This window comes from Anoplolepis gracilipes, chromosome 13 (assembly GCF_047496725.1).
Source record: "Anoplolepis gracilipes chromosome 13, ASM4749672v1, whole genome shotgun sequence".
Taxonomy (NCBI): domain Eukaryota; kingdom Metazoa; phylum Arthropoda; class Insecta; order Hymenoptera; family Formicidae; genus Anoplolepis; species Anoplolepis gracilipes.
Genome location: NC_132982.1, coordinates 8,280,141 through 8,306,033, shown reverse-complemented (window position 1 = coordinate 8,306,033; position 25,893 = coordinate 8,280,141). Strand labels below are relative to the sequence as shown.

The 25,893-nt window shown below is 31.3% G+C and overlaps 2 protein-coding genes across 5 annotated transcripts; both read left to right on the top strand.

Moving 5' to 3' along the window:
• The first annotated feature begins 2,319 nt into the window (after positions 1-2,319).
• Atg7 (Autophagy-related 7) lies at positions 2,320-6,875 on the top strand. 2 transcript variants are annotated; one of them, XM_072904813.1, is made up of 9 exons: positions 2,320-2,508; positions 2,831-3,057; positions 3,227-3,707; positions 3,830-4,146; positions 4,239-4,539; positions 4,784-5,131; positions 5,272-5,387; positions 5,499-5,796; positions 6,047-6,875. In XM_072904813.1, the coding sequence occupies exons 2-9, from the start codon at positions 2,858-2,860 to the stop codon at positions 6,104-6,106; spliced, it is 2,121 nt and encodes a 706-aa protein (XP_072760914.1). In that variant the 5' UTR covers positions 2,320-2,508; positions 2,831-2,857; the 3' UTR covers positions 6,107-6,875. The 2 variants fall into 2 exon arrangements, with proteins under 2 accessions (XP_072760914.1, XP_072760915.1); XM_072904814.1 differs by lacking the exon at positions 2,320-2,508 and having other exon boundaries at positions 2,919-3,057; positions 3,216-3,707.
• Positions 6,876-8,660: 1,785 nt separating this feature from the next.
• Positions 8,661-25,555, top strand: LOC140672370 (uncharacterized). 3 transcript variants are annotated; one of them, XM_072904468.1, is made up of 5 exons: positions 8,661-8,890; positions 14,690-14,983; positions 20,868-21,032; positions 22,738-22,932; positions 23,386-25,555. In XM_072904468.1, the coding sequence occupies exons 2-5, from the start codon at positions 14,926-14,928 to the stop codon at positions 23,463-23,465; spliced, it is 498 nt and encodes a 165-aa protein (XP_072760569.1). In that variant the 5' UTR covers positions 8,661-8,890; positions 14,690-14,925; the 3' UTR covers positions 23,466-25,555. The 3 variants fall into 3 exon arrangements, with proteins under 3 accessions (XP_072760569.1, XP_072760571.1, XP_072760570.1); XM_072904470.1 differs by lacking the exon at positions 8,661-8,890 and adding an exon at positions 9,190-9,396; XM_072904469.1 differs by lacking the exons at positions 8,661-8,890; positions 14,690-14,983 and adding an exon at positions 20,652-20,673.
• Positions 25,556-25,893: the final 338 nt, after the last annotated feature.

Sequence of the window (25,893 nt, the reverse complement as noted above, 5' to 3'; positions counted from 1 at the left end):
ACAAAAGTTATATTATAAATAGTCTAAAGTTATATTAAATATATAACTTTTATTAATATTAATATTTATATATAATTCATATTTTATGTCTATTATATTAATAAACTTTAATAATCTTTGAATATTAATATAACATTCATATAATTTTATATTAATATTAATAATTAATATTAATTTTCTTTTTTTAATGAACAAAATGAAATCTTGTAATTCGAATTCGCATATATTACATTATTCATCTGTTTCTAAAAATATGAAACGAATCGTCTTAATGTATGTCAAAATGTAATGTATCTTGGAAAAATGATTTTTCTATGTCTTCTTTATAATAACTGCATTATAATCTATAAATATATAGAAAAGGCTATAAATATAATTTTAAAAAATATAGAAAAAATAATAAAATTATACTTACACTTAAATTTATTAAATGTGAACATTACTTCGCTATTACTTTTTCAGTTTAAATTGACCGCTTTTATAATAAACGTAAACGCTTTAAGATTTGGGAAGTGTTTTTATTTTTATTTTTATGTTGACTTTTTTGTTACGTATTTTAAAAATATATGTTGATTTCATAGAATACATTTTTGTACGTGATGTTTATTGATTCTGATGAGTTTGTAAATAATTTTCTTAGGTATACTTCAAACCTTATTTTTTGCCAAGTAATGACGATATATATGTATACATCGAATAAATATAAAAAATAAGAGCAACGGACGAATACGAGGGTGAAAACATCAAAGTATGATAAAATTTGAGCATTTTCGAGTTATATGAATATTACTGTAGAGAATATATATATATTGTAGGCTCGTATACTATATATTATTTTCAATAATTTTGTAAAATATATTATTGAAATTATTGTGCATATATGCGTACACATAAAGAATATTTTTTAATACAATAAAAATCTTTAAGATACAAATATATAGCATATCGTTTTTTTTGAGCGGGGGGGGGGGAGGGAAACGTCACCACGTCCTGTTTGGCAGGAGCCCTTACGGGGCTTTTTAAATTAATATAAGCCAAGAAATAATTAAACTTGTCAATAACTGTTTTCTGTTTTGTTCTTGGGTTTTCGTTTTATTTTTCTTTCTATATATATATATATATATATATATATATATATATATATATATATATATACCTTTAATAGACTATATAGAAAGAAAAACAAAACAAAAAAGAACAAAACAGAAAACAGTTAATTGACAAGTTTAATTATTTCTTGGCTTATATTAATTTAAAAAGCCCCGTAAGGGCTCCTGCTAAACAGAACGTGGTGACGTTTCTCCCCCTTCCCCCTCCAAAAAAAACTATATGCTATATATTTGTATCTTAAAGATTTTTATTGTATTAAAAAATTATATAAAATATATTTTATATATATATATATATATATATAATATATTTTATATAATCTGTTTTCGCAGAACTGTGATTACTATAAGACAACAGAAAAGAAAATTTATGTTTGTATTTTTTGTTCGAATATGTTTTCTATATATGTTTTAAAAATAGAGATACTGCAATATTATTCTATTATTAATTACAAACTGTGTTATTGTAAAGAAACTATATTAATAAATAAAATTAATTATAATAAATCTGTAAGCTTTATATTTTCTTATGTAAGAAATAGTAACAACAAAAATAGTAACAAAAAGATTTTTAGAAATAGTAACAGGAACATTTTTAAATATATAACCGCAATATAACAATGTTATATTACATATTATATTTATAAGTAGGAAATTACAAGAAACTGGTATCTTACCGGTTTTTGTAATATTACCTGTAACATTTAGTTACATTATAGTTATATACTAAATATATAACAGTGTTTACTGGGTACGTACAATTAATTGTATTTTAGAAGATTTCTATTTTATATATATAATATATATTACACATATATATTTTTATATATACGCATGTATATGTACATACACATACATATAAAAAAATTTTAATAATTTAAATTCTCTAATAATAATAATATATATATATATATATCATCTATTATTATTTATAATATGTATTAAAATGAAAAAAGATTATGTGCAGCTAAAATAATATATAATGAAATATATTAATAAATCTATAATATTTTCATGTACTTTTCAAATCCACAATTATATGAATTTAGCATGGACATGAACCAATTGGTTGTTTTACCGTAGCACCGAAAAATGAATTTGATCATGTAGTTCTGCCCACTTTAAAATGAATCTAGATGGCGTTAGCGTACTGTAAGGAAAAGCATCGAAAAGTGGCGGCCCCTCTCAGGTTTTTCTCTGATAACAACAGTGTCTCGTAAACATTTGTCTTTATTTATTGAACATGCTTTCTTTTTGGCATTTACATATTTTCAGTATAATCGTATGAGAATAATGCGATTAGTGTTGATTGCTTTATATGAATATATCTGATACACTGATGTGTATTTTTATTGATGTCAATTTGTAGTTACAAGAGATAGATTTTGGAAGTGTCCATGTATGTATAAATCACTATCAAAATATTTAAGATTCGTCACACTTTTTTACATAATCGATAATTTAAGAAATTTTTAAACATGCTGATGTGTCATCGTATAATTAACATTAATCTGAATTTGCTTCAATTGTCAAAAAAAACACTTGTGTATCTAATAATAGAAATATATGTTTTTTTAGATTATATCTATATTGTATATATTTTAAGACAAAAGTATATCAAATAAATTTTGTTTATATTGAAAAAATATACCTGTACTGTTTATTCATAGTTATTTTATTTATAATTAATTGTACTTATTATAAGTTTTTAATATTTTCAGAGTAAAATAAATCATTAAATACCAAAGATGACATTTGAAATAGTAAAATTTACTAAGTTGAAAACAGCTATGGACTCAACATTTTGGGCAAAATTTGCAGAATTAAAAATAGACAAATTGAAATTAGACGAGAAATCCAAGATACATTTATGGGGAAGTTTCTCTCTTCAATCGATGAATGAGGGAAGAACTAATCCATTAACACTTGATTGTACATCATTTAATGAGTAAGTATTATATAAATATACGATAGTTTCTCATATTTTTTAATAAAAAATATACCAATTACTTTTAAATACATTTTGCAATATGATTTGCATCTGTATTAACATTAGCCAATAATATATAAATTGCATGTCAATATAATAGAATAGATTTCATTTAGATGAGTTTCAGAGATTTGGATACAACTTCTCACAATGCAGGAATAGCTTGTTACGGCTATATGATTAACACAAATACCTATGAAGCATTTAGACAGATCAATCATGAAAAGTTTATTGACACTATGGGCAAATGCATTATTGATAATATCATAGATGGCACAGCTCTGCAAGAGTCTTGGCGGCTTTCTGTATTCTCTGTATTTGCATACTCAGATTTGAAAAAGTATCGATTTTATTATTGGGCTGCACATCCGACTCCTTTCACATTGCCAGAAATTCATTTGGTTGAACCATCAAAATTTATATCTGACGATGAATTTACAACTAGTCAAATAGATAAATTACAAACAAGCTTTCTTCAGTTGGATGCAAAATCAAGAAACTTTTTCACAGTTTTTGTATCTGGAAAGGATGATTTAAACGTTGATAACTTGTCGAAAGGAGTGGAACATGTAAAATTAAACATTAATAGCATTGGAGATTCGAAACAGGTATAGTATTTCATGAACCTGTATATTCTTATTTTTTATTTATGTTTATGGTATTGAATAAGACTTGTGCTATTATTTATAACTTTCTACTAACGAATTAAATTTGTCTTTCATATTATCAGGAAGGGAATAAAGTATACTTTGCATTTTATGATCCTTGTGCAAGTTCAGAACCTGGATGGCCCTTGCGAAATCTTCTATGCCTATTATTGTGGCATTGTCCTACATATTGTTCGACACACAACATCAAATTCTTATCTATAAGGAGTGATAAAATGCAAACTGCAGTTGTATTTACACTTAAAATCAAAGAAGACAGAGACATGGAAAGTATAAGGAAAGCTATTTCTGAAGATCATTTAGTAGGTTGGGAAGCTAATGTAAATGGAAAAATGGGTCCTAATATTGCGGATTTATCCAGCACCATGAATCCTACCAAGTAAGAGTTCTTTGAATTCTTTGAATTAACCAACATTAATTTCTATAGATTTTATATAGAGATTCATGAATATCATTTATATGTTACACTAGATTATCAGACAAAGCAATCAATTTAAATTTAAAATTGATGAAATGGCGCCTTGTCCCTGATCTAGATTTGGAAAAGATCAGTGGTTTACGATGCCTTCTGTTGGGTGCTGGTACATTAGGATGTTCTGTGGCGAGATTACTCCTAGGCTGGGGTATTAATAATATGACAATTGTAGATTGTTCTAATGTCTCTCACAGTAATACAGTGCGCCAGTGTCTATATACGCACGAAGATGCGGTGAAACGTCGATACAAAGCGCATGCTGCGAAAGATGCTTTACTCAGCATACGCCCTAATATGGCAAGTACACTTTTTATCAAATATATGTTTTCATATGATAATATTTTGATAAATAAAATATTTGTATAAAATAATTCTCCAATAATAATTTCTTGTAACTTTTTACTTTTCAAATTTATTAAAATATATTTATAATATTTAAGATATAATTTTAATACACATATAATATATAACATATATGTAAATATATCATTTATATGTATAGTTTATAATTTTTAATTTTAGTTTAATTTCAACCCTTTAGAATGTAGAAGGTGTGGTTTTGCACATTCCTATGCCTGGTCACGTGGTCGGCCAAAGCATGATGGAAACGACCAAGGAAACTGTGAACAAATTGCAAGAACTTGTAAGCAGTCACGATGTAGTGTTCTTGCTATTGGATTCGCGCGAAGCCAGGTGGCTACCCACCCTCTTGTGTGCCACAATGAATAAAATAGCCATTAATGCTGCTTTAGGCTTTGATTCGTATACGGTACAACGGCATGGCACGCGTAATCTCTCTGATTCTTACACACCCAATTTAAAAATGCAGAATCCTGCAGGACAAGATCTTGGATGCTATTTTTGTAATGATGTAACCCAACCAGGAAACGTGAGTGTATTCGTTTTATTTTAGATATCTCTTTTATGTCAGCTTTTGAAATATTTAATATGTGAAAGTAGGAAATTGATGTATACTTATTTAAAATACATAATGTTTTAATTCTACGATATTTTTTATTCTTATTCTAGTCACAAACTGACAGAACACTCGATCAACAATGTACTGTCAGTCGACCAGGTTTGTCGCAAATCGCCGCAGGTTTAGCAGTTGAATTACTTGTGGCAATAACGCAACATCCGCAAGGGTAAGCTACATACGAATTGTCTACGTAAAATTCCAATAACATTTCTATCTTTATCTATTTTTAACTTTTACATAACTCTAGTTTACTCATCTACTTTTATGTAATTCCAAGAATTTCAGCTAGGGCGCTTATGAATAACGATAGCGATGATTGTCAAGCAAACACAGATAATCCATTGATAGGATTATTAGGTGGTATACCTCACACAATACGAGGTTCAGTTTGGAGCCAGGAAATGAAACTAACAATTACACACAGATTTCCATTTTGTACGGCTTGTTCTATACCTTTGATTAAAGAGTATATTCAACGTGGTTTTGGTTTCATACTTGATGCTTGCAATGTGCCAAACTATCTCGAAAGATTATCAGGACTCGAAGAAATACTGAAAAGACCAGATTTGGATGAGGTGTGTATTGATTAACCGATTAAGTGAACATCTTATGCACGAATCTTTATAACAAAAAATAAATATAAAATATTTCAAATTGTTTCTTTTTGTATAAATATACTGGCTTTTTTAAAATTTTTTTAAATTACAGTTTATAATTTGATAAAAATTAAAATAGTTATATTTGTACTACCTTAAATTAGAATTATAAATATTAATTTTGTGTTTGAGTTTATATTATACCGTACATATATATTTCTTTTTCAAGTTATGTTATACAATGGACACTTCAAGCGAAGATGAGGAAGCATTAAAAACTAGAGTTTAAACGATGTAAGTAAATGGGAAAAATTCACATAAAAATATGTATTTGTAAACTATATTTGCACTGTTTATATATAAAAATGATATACAACATTTATATGTACAAAAAGTAAAGAAAGGTAACATCCAAAGGGTTTAATCAAAATAACACACATTCTGTAAAATCAAATTTAAACATAAAAATTGGTTACTATATAAAAAAGATATATCATAAGCAAAGAAAGTTTTTCTGTTTCTTCAGTTTTACATTTTACTTATAGTTGACATATGCACATTTGTGTTATGTGTATGTCATTCATAGTTTTATTAACATATTGATTTCTTTGTGAATTTTTTAAATATCAATTTTTAAACTGAATGAAATAGTATTTATAAAATATTAAAATGCAAACTCTTAATTTTATTCTTTTAATTTAGTTTTTTTTAATTTTAATAAATGTTTGTTATATACAAGATCTATTTCAACAGAGAATATAAAAAAATTTTATATATAATAACATAATTCTCAGACTATTGCTAACGTGTTAGAGAATAACTATTGTGATTTCTAATCAATGTTGCTCGTTTTATCGTCCTTTTATTAAATATTTCTCATATATTGGTTTTCCATGTCATATTTTTATGTCATTGTTACTAAAAAGATGTACCTGTGAACATTCGCTTCTGTAAAAGTAGACATAAATAGTAAAGCCTGAAAGTACTTTCAAATAAAACGTTAATATTTCTCGTATCTAAATATTATATCACTTGTAAAAATAAATTATTCATATAAACATTGTAGGACTAGCTATCTTTTTCTTCCTTATTCGATTAATTAGGGAATATTTCACACGGAATTGTGTTTCAAACAATATTTTTTATAACATGAAAAAAATTAATCATTGCTCTAAAAAACTTTTCCCTTTTCTCTTTTATTATGCAAACTGTGATTTTATAATTATTAGTCACAATTTTTTTTATATAAACCTTGTTCTTTCTGGAAAATTAGTCATTTTATTATATTTTTTATTCTATATCGTATATAATTTTTTTCTTTAAAATTCTAATCAAAGAATTGCTTATTTAAGAAAACATGAATCTTCTCACGGTCCTTTTGCCTGAAATATATATTTATTCTTCTCGCGCTACCTGACGACTCTATTTCACTTTTTTCTGTTTCGACGACTATGGCTATTGTTGTTGTAACAGCTGCAAAAAAAATCACAAGAGTTTCGAATATCACAAGAGTAAACTAATATATGTTATATTTATCATAGGAAAATGGAGAATCCGATTATTCAGTCACATCTGAATAAGTACAATATTTTTAATTTTCGCGTTTTTTTTAATTGATTGGACTTTATATAAAAAGAATGAAATAACTGCATGTGAAATTTTAACAAAAAATGTCTTTTATAATAACTATTAGAGATAGTTTTATAATATATATTGCAGAAAAATATTTCTTAGATAAAAATAGTGATAAGATCAAAAATTGTCTCACTTTGTTTGATGATGAAGAATTTACTTATCTATTAAGGTGTTTATGAAAACTTCGATTTCGTATCGCAGTTTGTATTTATATTGGTATTTTCTTATCATATCTCTAAATAAAACAAGATCTATAAAAGAGAATTTCACGTAAAATCCGATTATAAAGAAAAAAATTTTTTCATGTCATATCTCCAACATATTAATACGATTTCGAAAATATATCTAATATAAAAATAATTTATATGCATGAATCTGTTGTATATATTATTAATTTATACTCCTATAAGTAGAATGACCGCATTTTTTCGTGTACGACTAAGACAACGAGCAGAAAAGTAGGACATTGCCATTTTTGGTAAAAAGAGCAAAGTTAGAGATAAAATCTTACAATTAGTTATATATATATATATATATATATATATATATATATATACATTTATGTTTTTTTTATATTTCCTGTTAAAGTAAAATTTACATAGAATTTTATCGTCAAGTATGCGCGTGGGTGTGTGTATGTGTTTACGTACGTGTATATGACTTTTTTTTACGTATGTAAATATTGCTAAAAATAAACTAGAACAATGTAGCGTTAAGCGATACGATTTCAAGTTTTCAAGTTCTATATCGCTTCAATCATATATAAATATAAACATAAAACTAGGACAAAATACACACACACACACACACACACACATTCTAGAGGAGAGGAGGAATTTAGGACGTACGAGAACACTTCGGAAAGGAGGACACGTCCTCGGAAAGCAGGACGTCCGATCCATAGTCATCCTAATTAATGTATATACATAATACATATACATATATATATATATATATATATATATATATACATATATACGTATACATAGATTCGTCGCAAGATATCAGATATCAATACTCCGCTTAAAAACACCAGGTGATCTTCGCTGCTGGCGACAAGACCCTCCCGTTGGCGTATTTACAATAGCGCGACGCGCAGCGGGCGTTAGTTGGCGATTTTGCCGTCAAGACGCGACGATCGCGCCGCATACCGCGCATTCCAGCGTAATGCTCGAGCGCGACGAGTGGGGACGGGGGGGGGGGGTGGACAGTCGAGGCCTGCCCGTCGGTGTCAAACGGGCCGCGCGCGTCCACCCGCCCGCATGCCATTAGATTTTCGTCGTTTTCGATGAGAACGCGTCCCCGCTGGCGGTAGGACTCGCCGGCGACAAGCGTGCCGGGCTATCGACGTTGCGTTTAACCGAGTGTCAACACACGGCGTAGGAGTGTCACGACGTGAATTGCGGCGAGCCTTCGCGTGCGACGAGTGTATTCACGGGTGAGTAAAACGTAACACACGCATACGTATACGTACGTATGTATGTGCATATATACACACACGTCAAATAAAGCGATGCGACGAGACACGACGTGCCGGTGCGAATCTTCTGAGGAATGCGTTTTTTCTCTCTCTCTCTCTCTCCCTCCCTCTCTCTCTCTCTCTGTCTCTCGCTACTTTTTTCCTCCTTCTTTTTTTTATTCTTTTACGCTACGCCGGATTCCTCTATTGATTCCTTGCGAACGTCGAGAGACGCGCCGCGCGGCGGCGCCGACGACCCGCGCGTTCGCCGTCATCATCGTCCTTGTTGAGTTCGCGCGATGGATATTATACTCGCGACGTTCGAATAATACAGTCGGCGAACAATCCGGCGAGCGAAGATTCGAAAAGCTGGCGCGCGATCACGAGAAGTTGGCCGTTTTCGAAATCATCATCACAAAAGCGCGCGAGAGAACCGACAAAGCACCGTCTCTCGTCGTCGTGTTTGTCAAGGAATTTCACAGCAGGTATATATATATATATATATATATATATATATATATATATATATATATGTGCGTGTGTGTGTATATATGTATTTGCCGTGACAATTTTGCGTACGCATACTTTGTCTCTCAAAAAAAAAAATTACTGTGTCATAAGAAAATAATTTCGAGGCCTCGACGAGCGTGTGAGTTGACATTTCGCTCACCTTTGGAGTTTTTGCGGCGAATTCGCGTTTCGCGTGATTGACGCTCGATCATTTACGTCAACGAGAATAATGGTTGTTTCAAAAAATTGTATCACGTAAGTCGATAAGTCAAGAGAAACGCAAAACTCGGCACATATCCCGGCATAAGATATTTCAAATTCCACGACGTTGTTATTCGCACGAGAAGGTATCAGCGTTTTAAAAATGCTTTACGACGTTTGTATTTTCGGGGAGAAGTGCATTCCACAACGTTGGAATTCACCGCGGAATTCGCGAGCTCGTCTTATCTGCACGTTCGACGAATTTGCAGCGGAGTTTAAAACTCGTCGAAGCCGGTATCGCTTGAACGAAATCGAATGTCTTGCGCGAAAATAATTTTTAGTTTATTCGCAATCATTCGCGTTAGATACGATTTATCGCGCGTAACTTTTTATATTTTTCTATATATATATATATATATATATATATATATATTTTTTTTATTGCTCTCTTTTCACTTGAAAACGAGCGCGTTGCGCCAACTTGGTTTTGAATGCATAAAGTGTAGAAAGTACACGCGACGCGGAGAAATCTATAAAAGATTAAATTTGTGAGACGGATATTTTTGTTTTTTCCTATAAATTGACGTGTTTTTTAATTATTAATCTGTTTGATATTTTTTTATTTTAAATTGACCATACGTACAGTCACGTCAAATTTTTAAAAATATATTTCTATTGTTAATAACTATGGAAATAAAATACGCTCTTTATATAAAACCGTATGTTTATAATTTTATATATTCACTTTTTTCTATTATATATTTTTTTATATTTTTACGTTTTGCGATAGAAGTACGACTTTTTAATATATTCGAGTAAATTAGAGGAAAGTGATACTTTACGTTTCGTATACGGCGTGTAAAAGTTCGGTGCTCGCGTTTGGAATTCCATTGAGTGCGTCGAACTTTTCTCGTACGATCACACAGATCTTTGTTTGGGGAAAAGCGATTGTTGTTACGTTGGCATGCTGATTTCACACGAATAATGGATCTCTTAGAAATTTAAAGAGATCCTTTTTAGAAAAACCCTGAATGTGAACAATTTTTGTTGCTCTTAAATTTGGTTATATTCCTTTGTGTTTCGAAATTTTTTTTGCAGGTGTACGATATAATCGAAATTTTTGGAATTTTATCGTAATTCTAAAGAATTACCGCTCTGTCGCAATAAAATTACAATTCTTGCAACACATGATGTTACCAGTTTATTTATCGCAATGTTGTTATATTTTGGATAACAGTCCCGATTTGTTAATTTTAAAAGTTTATAAATAGAAATTTGTGCAATTTGAAAAGAAATATTTCGTCATTTTTTTAACGAGTATTTTTGCAGTAAATTGATTGTGAAACATTATGTTTTTAGTTTATTCGATTTTTTCTTTTTTTTTTATCTAAAATTACATATAATTATCTATATATAATTCGAATGAAATGTCCGTATATTTGTGCATAATATACAGTTGTATAACTGTAATTACACTTTGCTGTATTTAAAATAAATATTTAAGAATCAAAATTAAAATGAAAATTATATTTAAAATGATTCACACAAATCAAGAGAATAATTAAGACAGCGAATCTAAATTGTATGAATAAAATATTGAAATTTTAGGTAATTCTCACTCGAATTTTTTTTGGCGAATTCGTCAACGAGAATGTTCGACGAGGAATCTCGATCGGCGGTTTCGAGTTCTGGCGTTCTCGAGCTCCGCAGTCGCGTGTATAATCGCCCGCATACTACGTGCTATTCAGTGCGTATATATATGTATGTATATATACAGGGTGTGTGCAGGGTTACAGATTATGAATCAATGAATTTGGAATCAATTTTTCTTCAAATTTTGTGAGGATTTATCGTCGTAAGAGTTTATGATTTTTAATATTAATAAATTCGATTAAATTATTATTAACGTCGAATCAAAAACACAATCTAAAAAAGGCAAGTGTCTTTCAATCGTTAAAAATAAATTATACATGGGTGCTCATATTAAAAAGTGGTATTAAATAGCTTTTTAATTATTGCTTATTATAAAGCTTCGTAATTCTAAATTTAGAATCCGTAGTTTAATTTCTATTTAAATAAGCTTATTTGTAATTAAATAGAAAAAGTATTTGCCACTTATTGTATAAACGGGTCAAGTGTTTCTTCGCAAAACTTGAAAGCTATAAACACTTTGATATTGATGGCATTCCTTCTAGTATTTTATAGATACTCTAATTCTTGGATACCCTGTGTAGTTATTCGATCGAATCTTCAGTCGAGATAACACGTCGCGTGGGAATTCACTGATCGGGTGGTTAGAATGGCGTGCGTGATGTTAGTCGAAGGTGCGAAGATTCACCGTTCTCTCCGTTGGTTTGCACACTGTTAATTTAACGCTCTGGCTAATCAAATTAAATTACAATTAATATGCGGTTTAATTTTTACGGTCATAACTTCAATCTCCGGGAGAATACAGAGAGAAATCAATTTTTCTTTTATTCAAAATAAAAATACATTTTCAACAGTTTAAATTTGTCTAATTTTTTATTCTTAGATTTATATACCTTTTTTTTTATAAATAATTTTCAATATTCTTTAAATATTTCTCATTTAAATATAATTTTTATTTTCTTCTGTGATTGTTATTTAGTTTGTACTAATTATTATAAATTGCAGAAATTCACATAATACTAGAGATCAGAGATAATATAAGGATCAAAATAAATTTTCAGTTATTGTTACAAAGGACAATGAACGAAAATTTCTATAACTTTTAAAAATATATAATATACACAGAATAATATATAAAAAAATAAAATTTTTTTCTGAATAAAAATGAGATTGGAAAGATTAAGGAGGCTGAATTAAAATATTTAAAAGTGTTTAGAAATTGTAAATTTCATGTGCTTAGAATTTTAAAAGTTTCACGCGTTGGAATTCCAAAATTCTCTTACATCAATTCGTGTTTATAAATGTGCATCATTTCGTATAAATGACGTTATAAAGATGCGATTTTCACATGCACGCGATACACTTTATTTAGGCCGTCCTTTCATTTAAATAGCACGGCAGATGAGATGACGCGTGATTCATTTACACTATGCGCGTTACTCTCGTAAAAAAAAATGTGAGGAAGGGGTACGGCCGAAGAATGGCACGCCTAACCAGATTCATCCTCAATCTTATCTCGTTGTTTCACGCCAGGAACTCGACAAACATTCGACAATGCGTGGCAATAGTGCGGTGTCTTTTAGAATTCTTTTGAAGTACTGGCAAATTCAAAGAATTTGATAGTATAATAATTTACACAGGAAAATAATAACAAAGTAATAATTAATAATTCTCGAGTTGGGAATTTATAATCTTTGATATCAAGCGTCAATCTCTTATAATTCTGGGTTTTTAAAATTTGCTTTTATTTCCTTATTACACACCTTAACTCTTACAACATTAGTGAGGAATTAAAAATATATTTTAGCGAGTTAAAGGAATAAGAAAAGGAAAATAAAATTGTTTCATTTGTATCAGTTTGCACAAAAAGCGCGATTCTCCGAAAAGAAACAAGAACAAGAAGAAAAAGCTAAAATACCGGAAAGAGAGTAATGCATGGAGCGGAAGAGAGGCGGATAGAAGATTGTTTATATTGTTATGATGAAATCGTGATGTCGACCGTACGGTAGTGTTGCGAGAAGTGGGAAAAACATGCGAGGAGGATGAGAAGGAATGAGAAAGGCCGTGATACAAGTAGCGAAAGACTCGAACTAGCAATCGACTCAAATTCTCTTTTTCTTCTCACAAATCCGAAAATACCATCTCTCTGTTTCAAATATCGCGGAAGCGATCATATATTTGGCTCGTTTTTTTTTACATCAAAGAATAAGTTTCAGCAAGTGAAATTGATAAATTGTTATAATAAAAAGTATTGTGGTATTTTTTTCGAGTTCCATATATATAGAAATCTGAAAATATTCAGTAAAAATTTTAATCTGGAAATCGTAACTTTAATGTAAATTTTAGATATCGCACATAGAAAGTGTTTTTTAAAATAAAATTTAATTAAAATGTAGTTTAATCAAATTTTACATCATACTAGCTATAACGATAAAATGCAAATGTATTTTTTCTCGTTTCAAGTTGTATATTAATGAGAAACCGTGAAACATGTAAATATTTACTTGCATATTTTAGTAGGAATAGTTGAATTGTTGAATAATATTAATAATGACAATCTGTTATGTTTTAATACTTTCAATATTAAGTGTGCATTAACACTAACTATTTTGCTATTCTGTATTATTTTCTACATTTGTTTCTTCGTATTTTTGAAAAATGTTAAATAATATTTGCATGTTCGTCGAATTATTCAAACGTTAGAATTTTTTCATTAATTAATGTAAAGCTGTCAAAATTTGTAGCTTGAAAAGAATGTAAACATATATTGGTAAAGTTTAGTTCGTTAAAGATCTCGGCTATCAATAAATAGAAAATAAATTCAAAAATTATTATATTTGCAGTAGAAAGCTTCTAAATACTTTTTATAATTATAAATATCTATAGCAATTTGTTAAACATTTTTCAAATGTTTTAAGCGTTAATAATTAAGAAAATAACAATTAAAAAGAAATATAATAAATTAGAGACTTATTAATATCAAGAGAATAATACAGAAGAAGAACTACTGGTATCAATTGTATTATTTAATAATCGCTAAAGAAGATTTAATTCTCAATTAATTTTTAAATTGCCAAGAAATGCGTTATTAAAAATGTCACTGTAACTTGTATTTAATTGAAGCGATTATCAATCAGTATTTGATTGATCCTATTTCGCGCGAACGTGTCGATTCTGCTGCTAACAAAAGTACGTGGCACGCGAGAAGAGAGTTCTTGCTTGAAAGAAAGAAAGAAAGAGAAAGAGAGAAGGAGCATTGCGGGGGTGGGGAGTCTCGCGAGAGGAGGAGAGGTGCTGGAGTCCGCATTCCACAGACAATGTCACGTTTTTTAATCCCCGTTTTACTTTATTTGCGCCGCCTTCGCGGTCACGAGGAAGGCCCCAAACAGTTATAGTTCGACTTCTGTCCCTATACAGAGAGCGCCTTCTTTCGCAACGTGGAAACAGACGAGGACAAGGACGACGTATCCTTGACGAAAGACAGCGACGAAGGAGGCAACTCTACGCAGTGGCGCAAAGTGAGAATTCGCGAATCGCTGTCGGAGTACACGCGGATTTCGCGCGAGGGTGATATTGGAGAGGAGAAAGAGAAGAAGGAGAAGGTGAGAAAAGGAGGAAGAAGAACCAGACGAAACGAGCGAAGGAGGGAAGATATGTCCGCTGTCGAGAGTGCCTTGGACGTCCTCTCCAGAGCGGCGACGATGGTGCAAGGTCAGTTTACATTTTTTGGAATATTTTAAAACTTGCGTAAACCTTAAGGCGATCAGAGTTTCTAAGAGCGTACCTGCTTATTAAAGTATCCTTGAGGCGAAATATACAATATAATTACTCTCACTTTATTAGGACTCAATATTTGATTATAAGCAATATGTGATTATAAAAAAAAGTCGGATGTTAAAAATTTTTTGACGGATATAAAATAATGTTAATAATTCCTATATTATTTTATTTTATAATTATTTCAATTACGTAAGAAAAAGAGAAATTATTTCATTTACATATGACATAAGAGACATACTATATGATATTACAACGCGAATAAAATTTGTAATGATTTTTATTTTATCATTTAGATATCTTTAAAATTATGTGAGAAAATATGATAATATAAAATATTCAAAAAATTTGCTAAAAAATTATATATTAAATAACTTTTTCTTTTTTTAATTGCAACATTGTTTTATTATTGTTTTGAGCATATATGTTAAGCAATGTTCTATATTGAGTTTACTGAATATCGCGGGATATAATTTAGTTTTGTTAGCAATAATGAGATTTTAAACTACAGTAAAAACATTCTTATAGAGAATATTAAAAATTTGAGAAGTTGTTTTTTATAATATACATATAAAATTGTCTTTTTTTTTAAATGAAGAATAATCGTCTATTTAAGAAATACGCGCAAATATTAAACACAGAAATTTTCGGACCGCTTATTTAAAAATAGAAAATGAAAACGTTTCGAACATACAACGATGTCTATTTTTTCAATTCTGTCTTGCTCATTTTTTCGAAAAGATTTTTTCGATTCTTTCCTGTTGTCTTTTCCAGAAAATTTCCAATTATATGCAAATAATATACTGATAATGAGTATGCGGTTTACCGACATAGCGCGATGTAACGCGATCAAGTTCGCGCGAAATGCACAGACTTTAGAAACAGCGACGACTACTTGACATGCCGTCGACATTCCTCGCATAATTCGTTTAATAGTCATTCTATATTTCGCGCGCGTGCACGATGGCGTTAACCAGACTCGTTCGTATGCAAGCTGCACTACAGCGAATCACCGTAGGTATCGCCTATTATTATCGCAGGTGCCTAGTCATAATGCAATGTGCCATTACCTGACATAAATTCGTGATTGTAATATACTATTATACTATCTCGGTTACGATCCAATCTGTAATCGTTTTTACACAGAAACGATCGTACGATTGCGAGTGAGCAATCACATTCTTTGCTTTGTATTCAATCTATCTATCCCCTTACGAAATCATCTTTGCAGAATAATCCGAACGCTTTTGTGCGATTGCTGAAATAAGGAGTAACGAACATATACGAATATATTTTGTAAAATAAGTGTTTCAAATATCTTTAATGTTTTTATTTAATTTTAATTATTTTATTTAATTTTAATTATAAATTTAATTATAAATGTATTTTATTTATACAATCTCGAATTGATATTATATTTTGAAAAGTAATTAATGTGTATGTTTAATTGTTACATTTCTCTGCTAATTACTAGTCAATATTGTCATTTTTTAAAAATTTATCTAGCCTGAGAAAGACTGAACATAAAATGGCTACAATGCTTTATAAAGATATATATAATACTTTTCCTACGTTTTGATTTCGATTCGATAGGATCGATTCTTCGTTCAAAGCATTAAGGAGAGATTTATTTAACAAGATGATTAATCTGCCGTCATCACAAAACAATCGTGCATTGAACCGAATTCTGACCCCATTTAATGGCTGAATAATACCTCTGTACCTCGAAATGTTGTCACAATCGTTCGACAGAGCTGCTGTTTATAATCGTGCGATTCTACGTATTGTAGATTAAATACACGTGTTCAGCTATACGCGCGCGAGAATGCGCATTTGCTGATCTCGAATTTTTATTCTTTGATGGAGCGAGTCCGTCCTCTGCTTACATCGATACATTTTACCAAGAGGTTTCAAACAAAATGTGCATCGGCTGTTTAAATTCTCTATTGCATTTTATACTTTTGTTTCAAATAATAGATCGAATGAATAAAACAATGATTTTATTCATAATGCAAATTAAGTAGACCTTTCATACGAACGAACGAATGTTAAATTGTATGTCACACCTCTCTTATATTTCTCTCTCTCTCTCTCTCTCTCTCTCTCTCTCTCTCTCTCTCTCTCTCTCTGTGTGTGTGTATGTGTGTGTGTGCGTCCAACAATTTAATGAATCGTGATATTATTCAATCTATCCATTCATTTTTTTAATTTATTAAAAATTAATTATATATTATTTATATATTTTTTATAATTTTTTTACAAACCTGCTATATATAGTTGTTAAAAAAAATTATGTTTTACTAGCATCTTCGTGAAAGTGTAACGGACTTGGTGATAAAGTCGATGTGCGATAATGATAGTACATGGATATCGAAAGAATTAAAATAAACTCTCTCCACACCATTATCAACGCATTCGTGCGTGCATCGCGTGCATGCGCTGCACGCATGCGGTTCTCTATCATATGTCTCCGTCTATATAGAGGGTCGTACAGAATTGCTCATCATTTATCAACCATGCGGTTTTCGACTTATAAAGTTGATCTCTTCTCCTTAATAAAATCATATTTTAATGATTTCTTTAACGACCACATCTGCGATATTATGTGCGATAACATTTTAGAATTTTTTTTTACTTATTAACCGCGTCATCGCACTATTTATTTTCTGCATTTGACTTGCCTAAAAATGTACCTTAGAAATATAAAAATTGCAAGCAGGATTTTGAGTATTTTTAATACATTCTTATCATTTTACTGGATCTTAACGAATCAATGGACATTTATGTGCAGATCTTTAGATCTCGGCACACCCTGTACAACGTGTCTACCTGAGGGAGAAAGAAAAAGATAGAGAGGTCGTGAGAGAAAGCAAAAGGGGAATCGAGTTGGCTTCGCGCGCTTGTTTGTAGTATCCATCTTACAAATACACACTTAAATTCGCGATGTATCCCCGCTGTACGTTTATGTACGTGCATACGCGAGTCAGCGTGTTTGTGTGTGTAAAAAGCAAGTCTCCTTCGGTTCCACGTGGATGGCGAGAGGGGAGAAGACGGTGGACGACGAAGGAACCGAGGAGGCGGCGGTGGATGAATGAATGAATCTTAAGACAGTCGTGAGAGAGACGCATCCACGAAACCGCGAGCGTGCTTTTGAGAGAGGACGCGCGTTTTCAAGAATTTCGCGGCTCTTCATCGTCGACGTTGTCGTCGTCCTGGGCATTGTGCGCACCTCGCGATTGCACTCCTGTGATCTTCTTCCCCGCAGCTTCTCTCCGCGTATGCGTGTCTCACACCCTCCCGTCTCTCGCAGCTTCTGCGTTTTGTGGTTTTTTTTCGCATTTTATCTCGTATTCTCAATATAAACCTCTCGTCAAATTCGCCTTTTTCTTTGTTTCTCCGATTCCGTCTGTTGCTTTCTTGTTGTTTTCAATCTCAATATTTCGGAAGAAAAAGAAAAAGAGATCAGTGCAAAAACGAATTAATTCGAGGTTCTTAGCGTGGAGATCGTATGCAAATTTTTCTTCATCTCGAAGATGAAAGTGACAAAGTGCTGCGAAATTTATGAGCGATATATCTTTTAGAAAGTTTTAATATGAAAGTTACTATTTTTGCTACACACTTTTATATTTATAGTAAAATTAAGTAAAAATTACTCTAAACTGTTGTAATTCCAAACATTAAACGAGTTGAAAAGTGTCCGAAGAAGCTTCTCCGAAATCTCGATTCGAGGAAAGGATACAATACGTCTGGAAACAATAAGCTTTCATTTTGATCCTATTCATCGCAAGACCAATTACTTTCGATCTCTTGCAAGGAAGGATCTTTTTAATTTGACTCGCTTTTGCAATTAATGCTCTCAAGGTTGAACATGGAGATTTCATCCAAGAGACGGGGTCTCTGGCAACCATGGCGTAACGTCGATAGTTTTCGACTGATTCACAAATCGGAAGGTATGTTATTCTGTAGAGCCCGATGGAAAATGAAAGAGAACTCTGAGAAAGTCTAAAAAAACAATGCAAATTAAAACAATTGCAGAAAGTCCAATAATGAATTAGCGACATTTCTTTACCGTGTTTTGGGAGTTTGGCGCAGATTGGCATTATTTGATAAGATTAAATAATTAATTATATGTAGATTTAGACGTGGAATGAATCATTTCTCATTGAACAATCTTATCTCTCATGTTAATTTTTGAGAAATTTTGATAATCTCGATCCATTCGCTGGATAGAGTAAGTTGTACATATATTTCATTATTTGTCGATAAGGAAATAAGAGTCATATGCTTGTTTGTTAATTATCAGCGGAACTTATCGAGAAGTCAACCGACTCGCAGACAGAGGAAATCCTCTCGCCCCGCTCACTTCTTCGGTCCATTCATCTTTTCCCTACGCGCCTCTAAACCAGTTTCATCATCTTCCTAACGATCCTCTCACGACTATTAGGCGCTTCCTGCCCATCCTGGGAACCGGACTCCTTTTTATCACCCTTCTTCTTCGTCCTTCTTTTCTTCTTGTTTCTTTTCTGCCGATCGCAGCGAAGGGGTGTCGTTAGATCGGTTTTCCAATTCTAGATATCTAGTCGCGAGGAAATGGCAACCCTCGGCGATTTGATAAATTTCGATCCATAATGGGACCCACTACAAGGACACGACTAGAATTTTGTATCTCATTCTTCTTGACGTAAAAAAATTGTTTAGAATATAAAAAAGGAACGTAATGACACAAAAAATTCAGTATTTTGTGTACTTGTCGGTACTAAAGAAAAAAAAAATGGTAACCTTCGGCGATTTGATAATTTCGATCTATAATGGGACTCACTTCAAGGACACGACTAGAATTTTGTATCTCATTTTTCTTGACGTAAAAAAATTGTTTAGAATATAAAAAAGGAACGTAATGACACAAAAAATTCAGTATTGTGTGTACTTGTCGGTACTAAAGAAAAAAAAAATGTCGAAAGAAGAAAGATTTATGAAGGTTGACTGTAAAGCTATTATTTTTTTCTAATCTGACTTGCGTTGATTTTTCATCAAGTATCGGATATCCTCGTATCCGATATGAACGCAACGTATAACATTTAACGTACACATAACATTTTATTACAAAAAATATACTAAACTAACTAGTTTATTTTGCTTATATGACTCCAGGCTTTTCAAGATATATCATATCGTATTTTTCATTTGAGATATTAAATGCATCGAATGTTGATCATCATTGCCAATGTTTCGAATGTTAATATTTAATGATATATAATCTGTCAATTTTGCTCGTCATATTGCTATGTTTATACTGATTTATATATACATACACATATATGTTAGGCTCTTTATTACCTCCAAGTATATTTACAACCAGTATCTTATAGCACATCTGTTGTTATTCTCGCTTTCACCCTGGATTTATAGTAATTCCACGCATGCGTAACATTCCTCTTCCCTTTCACAGTATGACAAAGCATTGAGAGAAAAAATAAGTCAGTGTTCCTTTTTCGGACGTTTAGCACACCCCCTTGTTTTAGAATTGTACGTATCGTCTCTTGCTATAATCCTTTCGACTACGATCTGGTACTATTTGAATTGGAGCAAAACGAATCCAAGGAATTCTACTCAACGTATGTCAGGCACGTCATAGTACGTTGAGTGTACATGCGTGTGTGTGATCGATAAAAGATCCGAGAAGTAACATAGAGATTTTTCAGATTTGAAAAATCGATCTTAATCTCTTCGTCGCTGTTACAATCGTCAAGTCATTAATCCGTAATCTTTATCGATGTGCGTTCACAGTAGCATTTTCGGCTTGCTTTATATGTTGCAGAGGAGAGACCAAAAACGACGAATCTACATCGGAAGCCGAGTAGTGCTTGGCGCAAAGAGCGTAGGAGAGATCCGATTCAGAGCGAAGCGTTGGACATGTCGGCATCGAGGCAACATCATCATCACAGTAGGCCAAGTGTGATTGTCCCTACCACGCCGCAAACCGGTAAGCATTGCTGAAGAAGCATTACTTTTCGCAGCTAAAAATGAAAAAAGATATTAGTAAAAGATCAGTTAGAGAAAAACAAATTTTTTTCGTTGCATTGTAAAATTATCCGACTGACAAGGATATTATTTTTTAATTGAACCGATGAAAAAATAAAGTTTCAGTGTTTTCAGTTCAATGTTAAAGAGTTGAAAAAGAAAGAAGAAAACGAGAATTTGATATCAAGCTATTAAATGTTTGCATCCATTTATTGTATAATTGCGTCTCTTATGGGATTTCTCGCGATATTCATTAATATATGTTTTAAATTTTGATCTTATTTATATTACAATTTATAATTTGACTTTATTTATATTTTGCATTCTGTCATTTGCTCTTTAAGTGATACTTTTTGTATAAAATTTTCATTGACGAAATATATGAAAGATTCCTATTGAATTTTAATTTGAGAGTTATGATATAGTCTCGATATTGAAGAAAGTTAATGGAATTCATAGTCTACTTATTGTAATTTCTTTTGATAATATTACTATAATTTTCTAAGAATGGGATAAAACGCTTTAACACTGAAACTGAGATCTAATTATAGAGTCATTCAATACTCGATGTTTACAAAGAAAAATTAAATTAATTAATTATTGTGAAAGCAAATAAATAATAAAATTTTTCATTTAATTTGTAATATAATTTACGTTAATGAGATTATTAAAATTTGATTATAGTTGTAAAAAGAAATGACTTTCATTTCTCTTGCATTGATTGTGAAGATAATATTCATTGATCGTAAAGAAAAAAATCATCTTAGGAAACGATAAAAGTTATTGTCTTACCGTCGTTATATAATTTATCGTTGGTACAATTCATGTAAAGAGTGACTTTATCGTCGTCTCTTTGCTTTCCGCTGTTCGGTATTTTTACCAGACTGCTTCCGGCTAACAGCGGGTATTTTGACGATGTCGTTAAGCATTTCGCTTCCCTGAGACCCTATTGTCGTCACTATAGGGATGTCTGAATTCTATGACAATGCAACATCCGCTGCATCGAAATATCGTGCAGATGTGAAGCAACTTTCAATAGGAATATACGGTTAATCCAGACAGCATTCTTTCGTGCTTGTAGGCTTTCCTGAAACATTAATCTTCGTATTAGTCATAGATGAAATTAACACGATGACGGAAAATCCGAACTACATAACACTAGAATGATCTATTATTCAGAAATTTATTCTAAATATTAAAATGTTTCAGTAAGTTCTGTTAGAAATTATTAATGAATATTATTTAAGAAATTTAAACATTAATATGATTAATATGATAAACATATAATATAATATTTGCGAATTTATATCTCAACTATCGGAAATAATAGATATTTTAATACATTTTAAAAAAGGTGCTGCAATTTAAAGATTTCTATTGAAAATTACCGAATTATTTTTTTATATATTTTTGCGAGATTATTCTTTATTCTAAATCTTTTTATGAATTTGTGATTTATATGCAATAATTATATATGTATATAAATATTACATAATTATATATAAGTACATATAATAATATATATTATTAAATAATTACATATATAAATAATATAAAATGTTAATATAAAATAAGTAATATCAACATAACATATTATTTGTCGTTACCAATATTGCTATTTATTTGAAGTTAATTAATGAAAGGAATCACGTTTGCATTTTTTTCAGGCACCACGATCGAAAACACGGCAGAGACGACGGCGATACCTACCGCGACCGGTGGACAGAGGACCGGCATCAGGACGACGGGTGGCGTAAGCGATCCCGCGATCGACGAACACTTTAAGCGGTCGTTAGGCCCGAAAGAGTACGCGGCCGTGTTTAGTCCCAATTCTAATACCGACAAAGAAACCGGCCTGAGCGGTAAGTATATATTAAATATTTATCTGCGCGCAAAAAGGGGATAGACAACACTCTGAATCCAATCTTGAATCAACCATGGATGATATTTTCAATAGCCCGGGTTAGATTTAATCTGGATTCGATTTATCAGCTCGTTATTTATGAAATGTGATTTTTATATCAATTCTTTATTGGTAGGTGATTTAAAAAAAGTGTAAAATCTGTATTAAATTAAACAATTTTTTAATAATTTTTTTCTCAGAACGAGAAGATATTTTTACAATGTTAATTCGATTACGTAGGTAGAAAATTGATTGAGACGTTTTATAAGAATGTTTCACAGAAAAATGTCAAAGTCTCGGAATACATAATATGTAAATAGACCAAGAATAGAACTATGGATCCAATCTGTGTCGGAATAGTTCCTTTAACTGTCTAAACTGGATCATTCTATCTTATATATTCTTTGCGTAGTTGATGATCATTTTGCGAAAGCGCTTGGCGAGACATGGACGAGGCTTCAGGCGAATAATCGAAGCAAGAAATCCACCTAACCATCGGAGAAATTCGTGAGGAATCTTATCGTCGTTCTCGTTGTCGTTCTCGTTGTCGCTTGACGACCATCGTAACCCGTTCGGGTGAAATCGTTCCAATCTTGCTCGTTAATTATGCACTAGTGATAAGTTATTACCGATAAGAGTTAACTAAATTCGCGCCTGTATTCGAAGAGTCCGTACAGAAGGAAAGCTGAAATTATAAGAATTTTTAAATAAATGTTGAATTGTAACGTTGACAACTGAATTGTCAAACGGTACGACCTTGTTACAGTGCATTCTCTCTTTCTCTCTCTCTCTCTCTCTCTCTCTCTCTCTCTTGCTTGCTTGCTTTGAATTGGATTTCTACATCTATACTTGACATTTGAAAAGATGTAAGTCGTAAAAACATTAAAACCTAACAAATTAAAGTAAAAGGTATTTGACTAAGTATTGGACTAAATGTTAAATATTTTCTTAAATACTTTCGACTTACACTTTTATGTGAATTTTACATCTTTTTGTTAATCAAATTATTTGCTTATAGGTTTGAAATCGACCAATATTTATATCTTTTCTTTCATTAACTTATGACAAACTTATGGCAAAATTATGACTTATATTCTTTTTTTCACACATCCAAATTCTTTTGTAAAATACTTTATTTTAATTGATACGTACCGTGGTACAAGGAGGGTATCAAGTGTCCTTGATCTTCTCGTTTTTCAACTGGATGCTGGTTGTCGTCGCGCATCACACACGCAAAATAAGAAGACATTAGGAAGGGTGGTCCGCTGCGCGCTTTTTGTTTTGTACGATGCGTGCATCGCGCGAACGAATTTGATATTGTTGTATATAAGCACGTACTCCCTTACTATGCCATCGCCACAGTCATTACCATATAGTTCCAAGTGTGTCGTGTATGAATATAAAATTATTTATTATTATGTGTTTCATATCCTCGCAAACTATTAAGTTTATATATATGTATACACATACATGCACACAATACGTACACACACATATATGTATGTATGTATATAGGATGTCCTATATACATAGGGTTATAAACTGTTATTTCTTGTAAAAAAAAAAAAGCAACTTTTTTTATAAAATTATCTTTAGTAAATTTTTCCTTTATCATAAAATAAAATTTTTTGACATCTCTCATTCGCTAACATAATCGCTATTAGACAGAATTTTCTGATTTTGTCGTATATATTTATATGTCAGCTTAAAATAAACCTTTTTTATTTTAGAAAAATATAAATATTAGATTTAATTATAATAAAATTATTAAAATTTTACATAAAGAATCGAGAAACAACAAATGCACCGTATTGACATATTAAAAATTGAGAACGATATATATTGCGGAAATATATCGTATTTAACAAGGAAGCAATGTATCGGTTTATATTCTATTCCCATAACACAATTTGTATATACATATATATATGTGTGTGTGTGAGTGTGTGTATATGTGCATGTGTGTGTGTATAATGATATTTATATAAGCGTATGTATGATTACAACATTACACTGAATAACAATGATACGTTCCTTCCTAGTATAAATAATTTCAAATTTTAAATTTTGTCTTCAGGCATTTAAAATTCAATTAAATATTGATGGAATTGATTCAATAAATTTTGCGCAGTTAGTAATTAGAAATATTTTACAGAATGTTTTTTCACCATATCCTCTACAACAGTTAATAATATTTACACTACAGATATAAGTCTGACGGGCAGAATAGTTTGAAAACTTATATTACTTAATTCGTCCCAGGAGAGTAGAATCAATTCGTCACTAGGAGAATAGAATCATTGTTCATGTAAGTGTGTATTGTAATAACGACCATTATTACGACAAGAGGAATGTAACGCGCGCACAAGAGGGTTGGTGAAAAGAATTGTAATTTAATAATAAAACAGGACACCGCACAAACAACGTATAAATATTACGTCTTCGTATCGGCCATAATGCCGTACTAATGGCTGTAAAGATAAAAAAAGGATATGTATAAGTTACCTATAGGGTATCTATAGGTTTAAAAATGATAACGATGATGTATAAGATTAAAAAAAATAAGAAAACGTTTAATTATTCTTACAGAATTATGTTAGTCTTCGCCAAAGTTCTCTCCCCCAAGATTCCTTCAACTTTTAATCGCGCGCACTCGTAAAACGATCTCGCCTCGATCCATCTAGGTTTGCCGAATGCTAAGAAGAGTAGTACTGATTTCTAATGGTGCTAGGAAGTCCAGTTCGTACCCCAGCACGCACAGAAGTCAGTACCTCTACCTTCTTATATGCGAAAAATTCTTTCACTTTTTATCATCGCGATGTAACGGGGATAAGATTATCGCAAAGCCTTATAAAAAATAATCTTGCTGGAGAAAGGTCAAGGATTCGGGAAGTTAGGAATCGAATCATTGGTCATCGAA

What these genes read in the sequence shown, in the direction of transcription:
- Atg7 (XM_072904813.1), top strand. Translation starts at nt 2,858, where the DNA reads ATGACATTTGAAATAGTAAAATTTACTAAGTTGAAAACAGCTATGGAC. An exon ending in GATTGTACATCATTTAATGA is followed by an intron (nt 3,058 to 3,226) that starts GTAAGTATTATA and finishes GATGAGTTTCAG; the next exon opens with AGATTTGGATACAACTTCTC. An exon ending in AGCACCATGAATCCTACCAA is followed by an intron (nt 4,147 to 4,238) that starts GTAAGAGTTCTT and finishes ATGTTACACTAG; the next exon opens with ATTATCAGACAAAGCAATCA.
- LOC140672370 (XM_072904468.1), top strand. Translation starts at nt 14,926, where the DNA reads ATGTCCGCTGTCGAGAGTGCCTTGGACGTCCTCTCCAGAGCGGCGACG. An exon ending in AGCGGCGACGATGGTGCAAG is followed by an intron (nt 14,984 to 20,867) that starts GTCAGTTTACAT and finishes TATATGTTGCAG; the next exon opens with AGGAGAGACCAAAAACGACG. An exon ending in CCCTACCACGCCGCAAACCG is followed by an intron (nt 21,033 to 22,737) that starts GTAAGCATTGCT and finishes CATTTTTTTCAG; the next exon opens with GCACCACGATCGAAAACACG.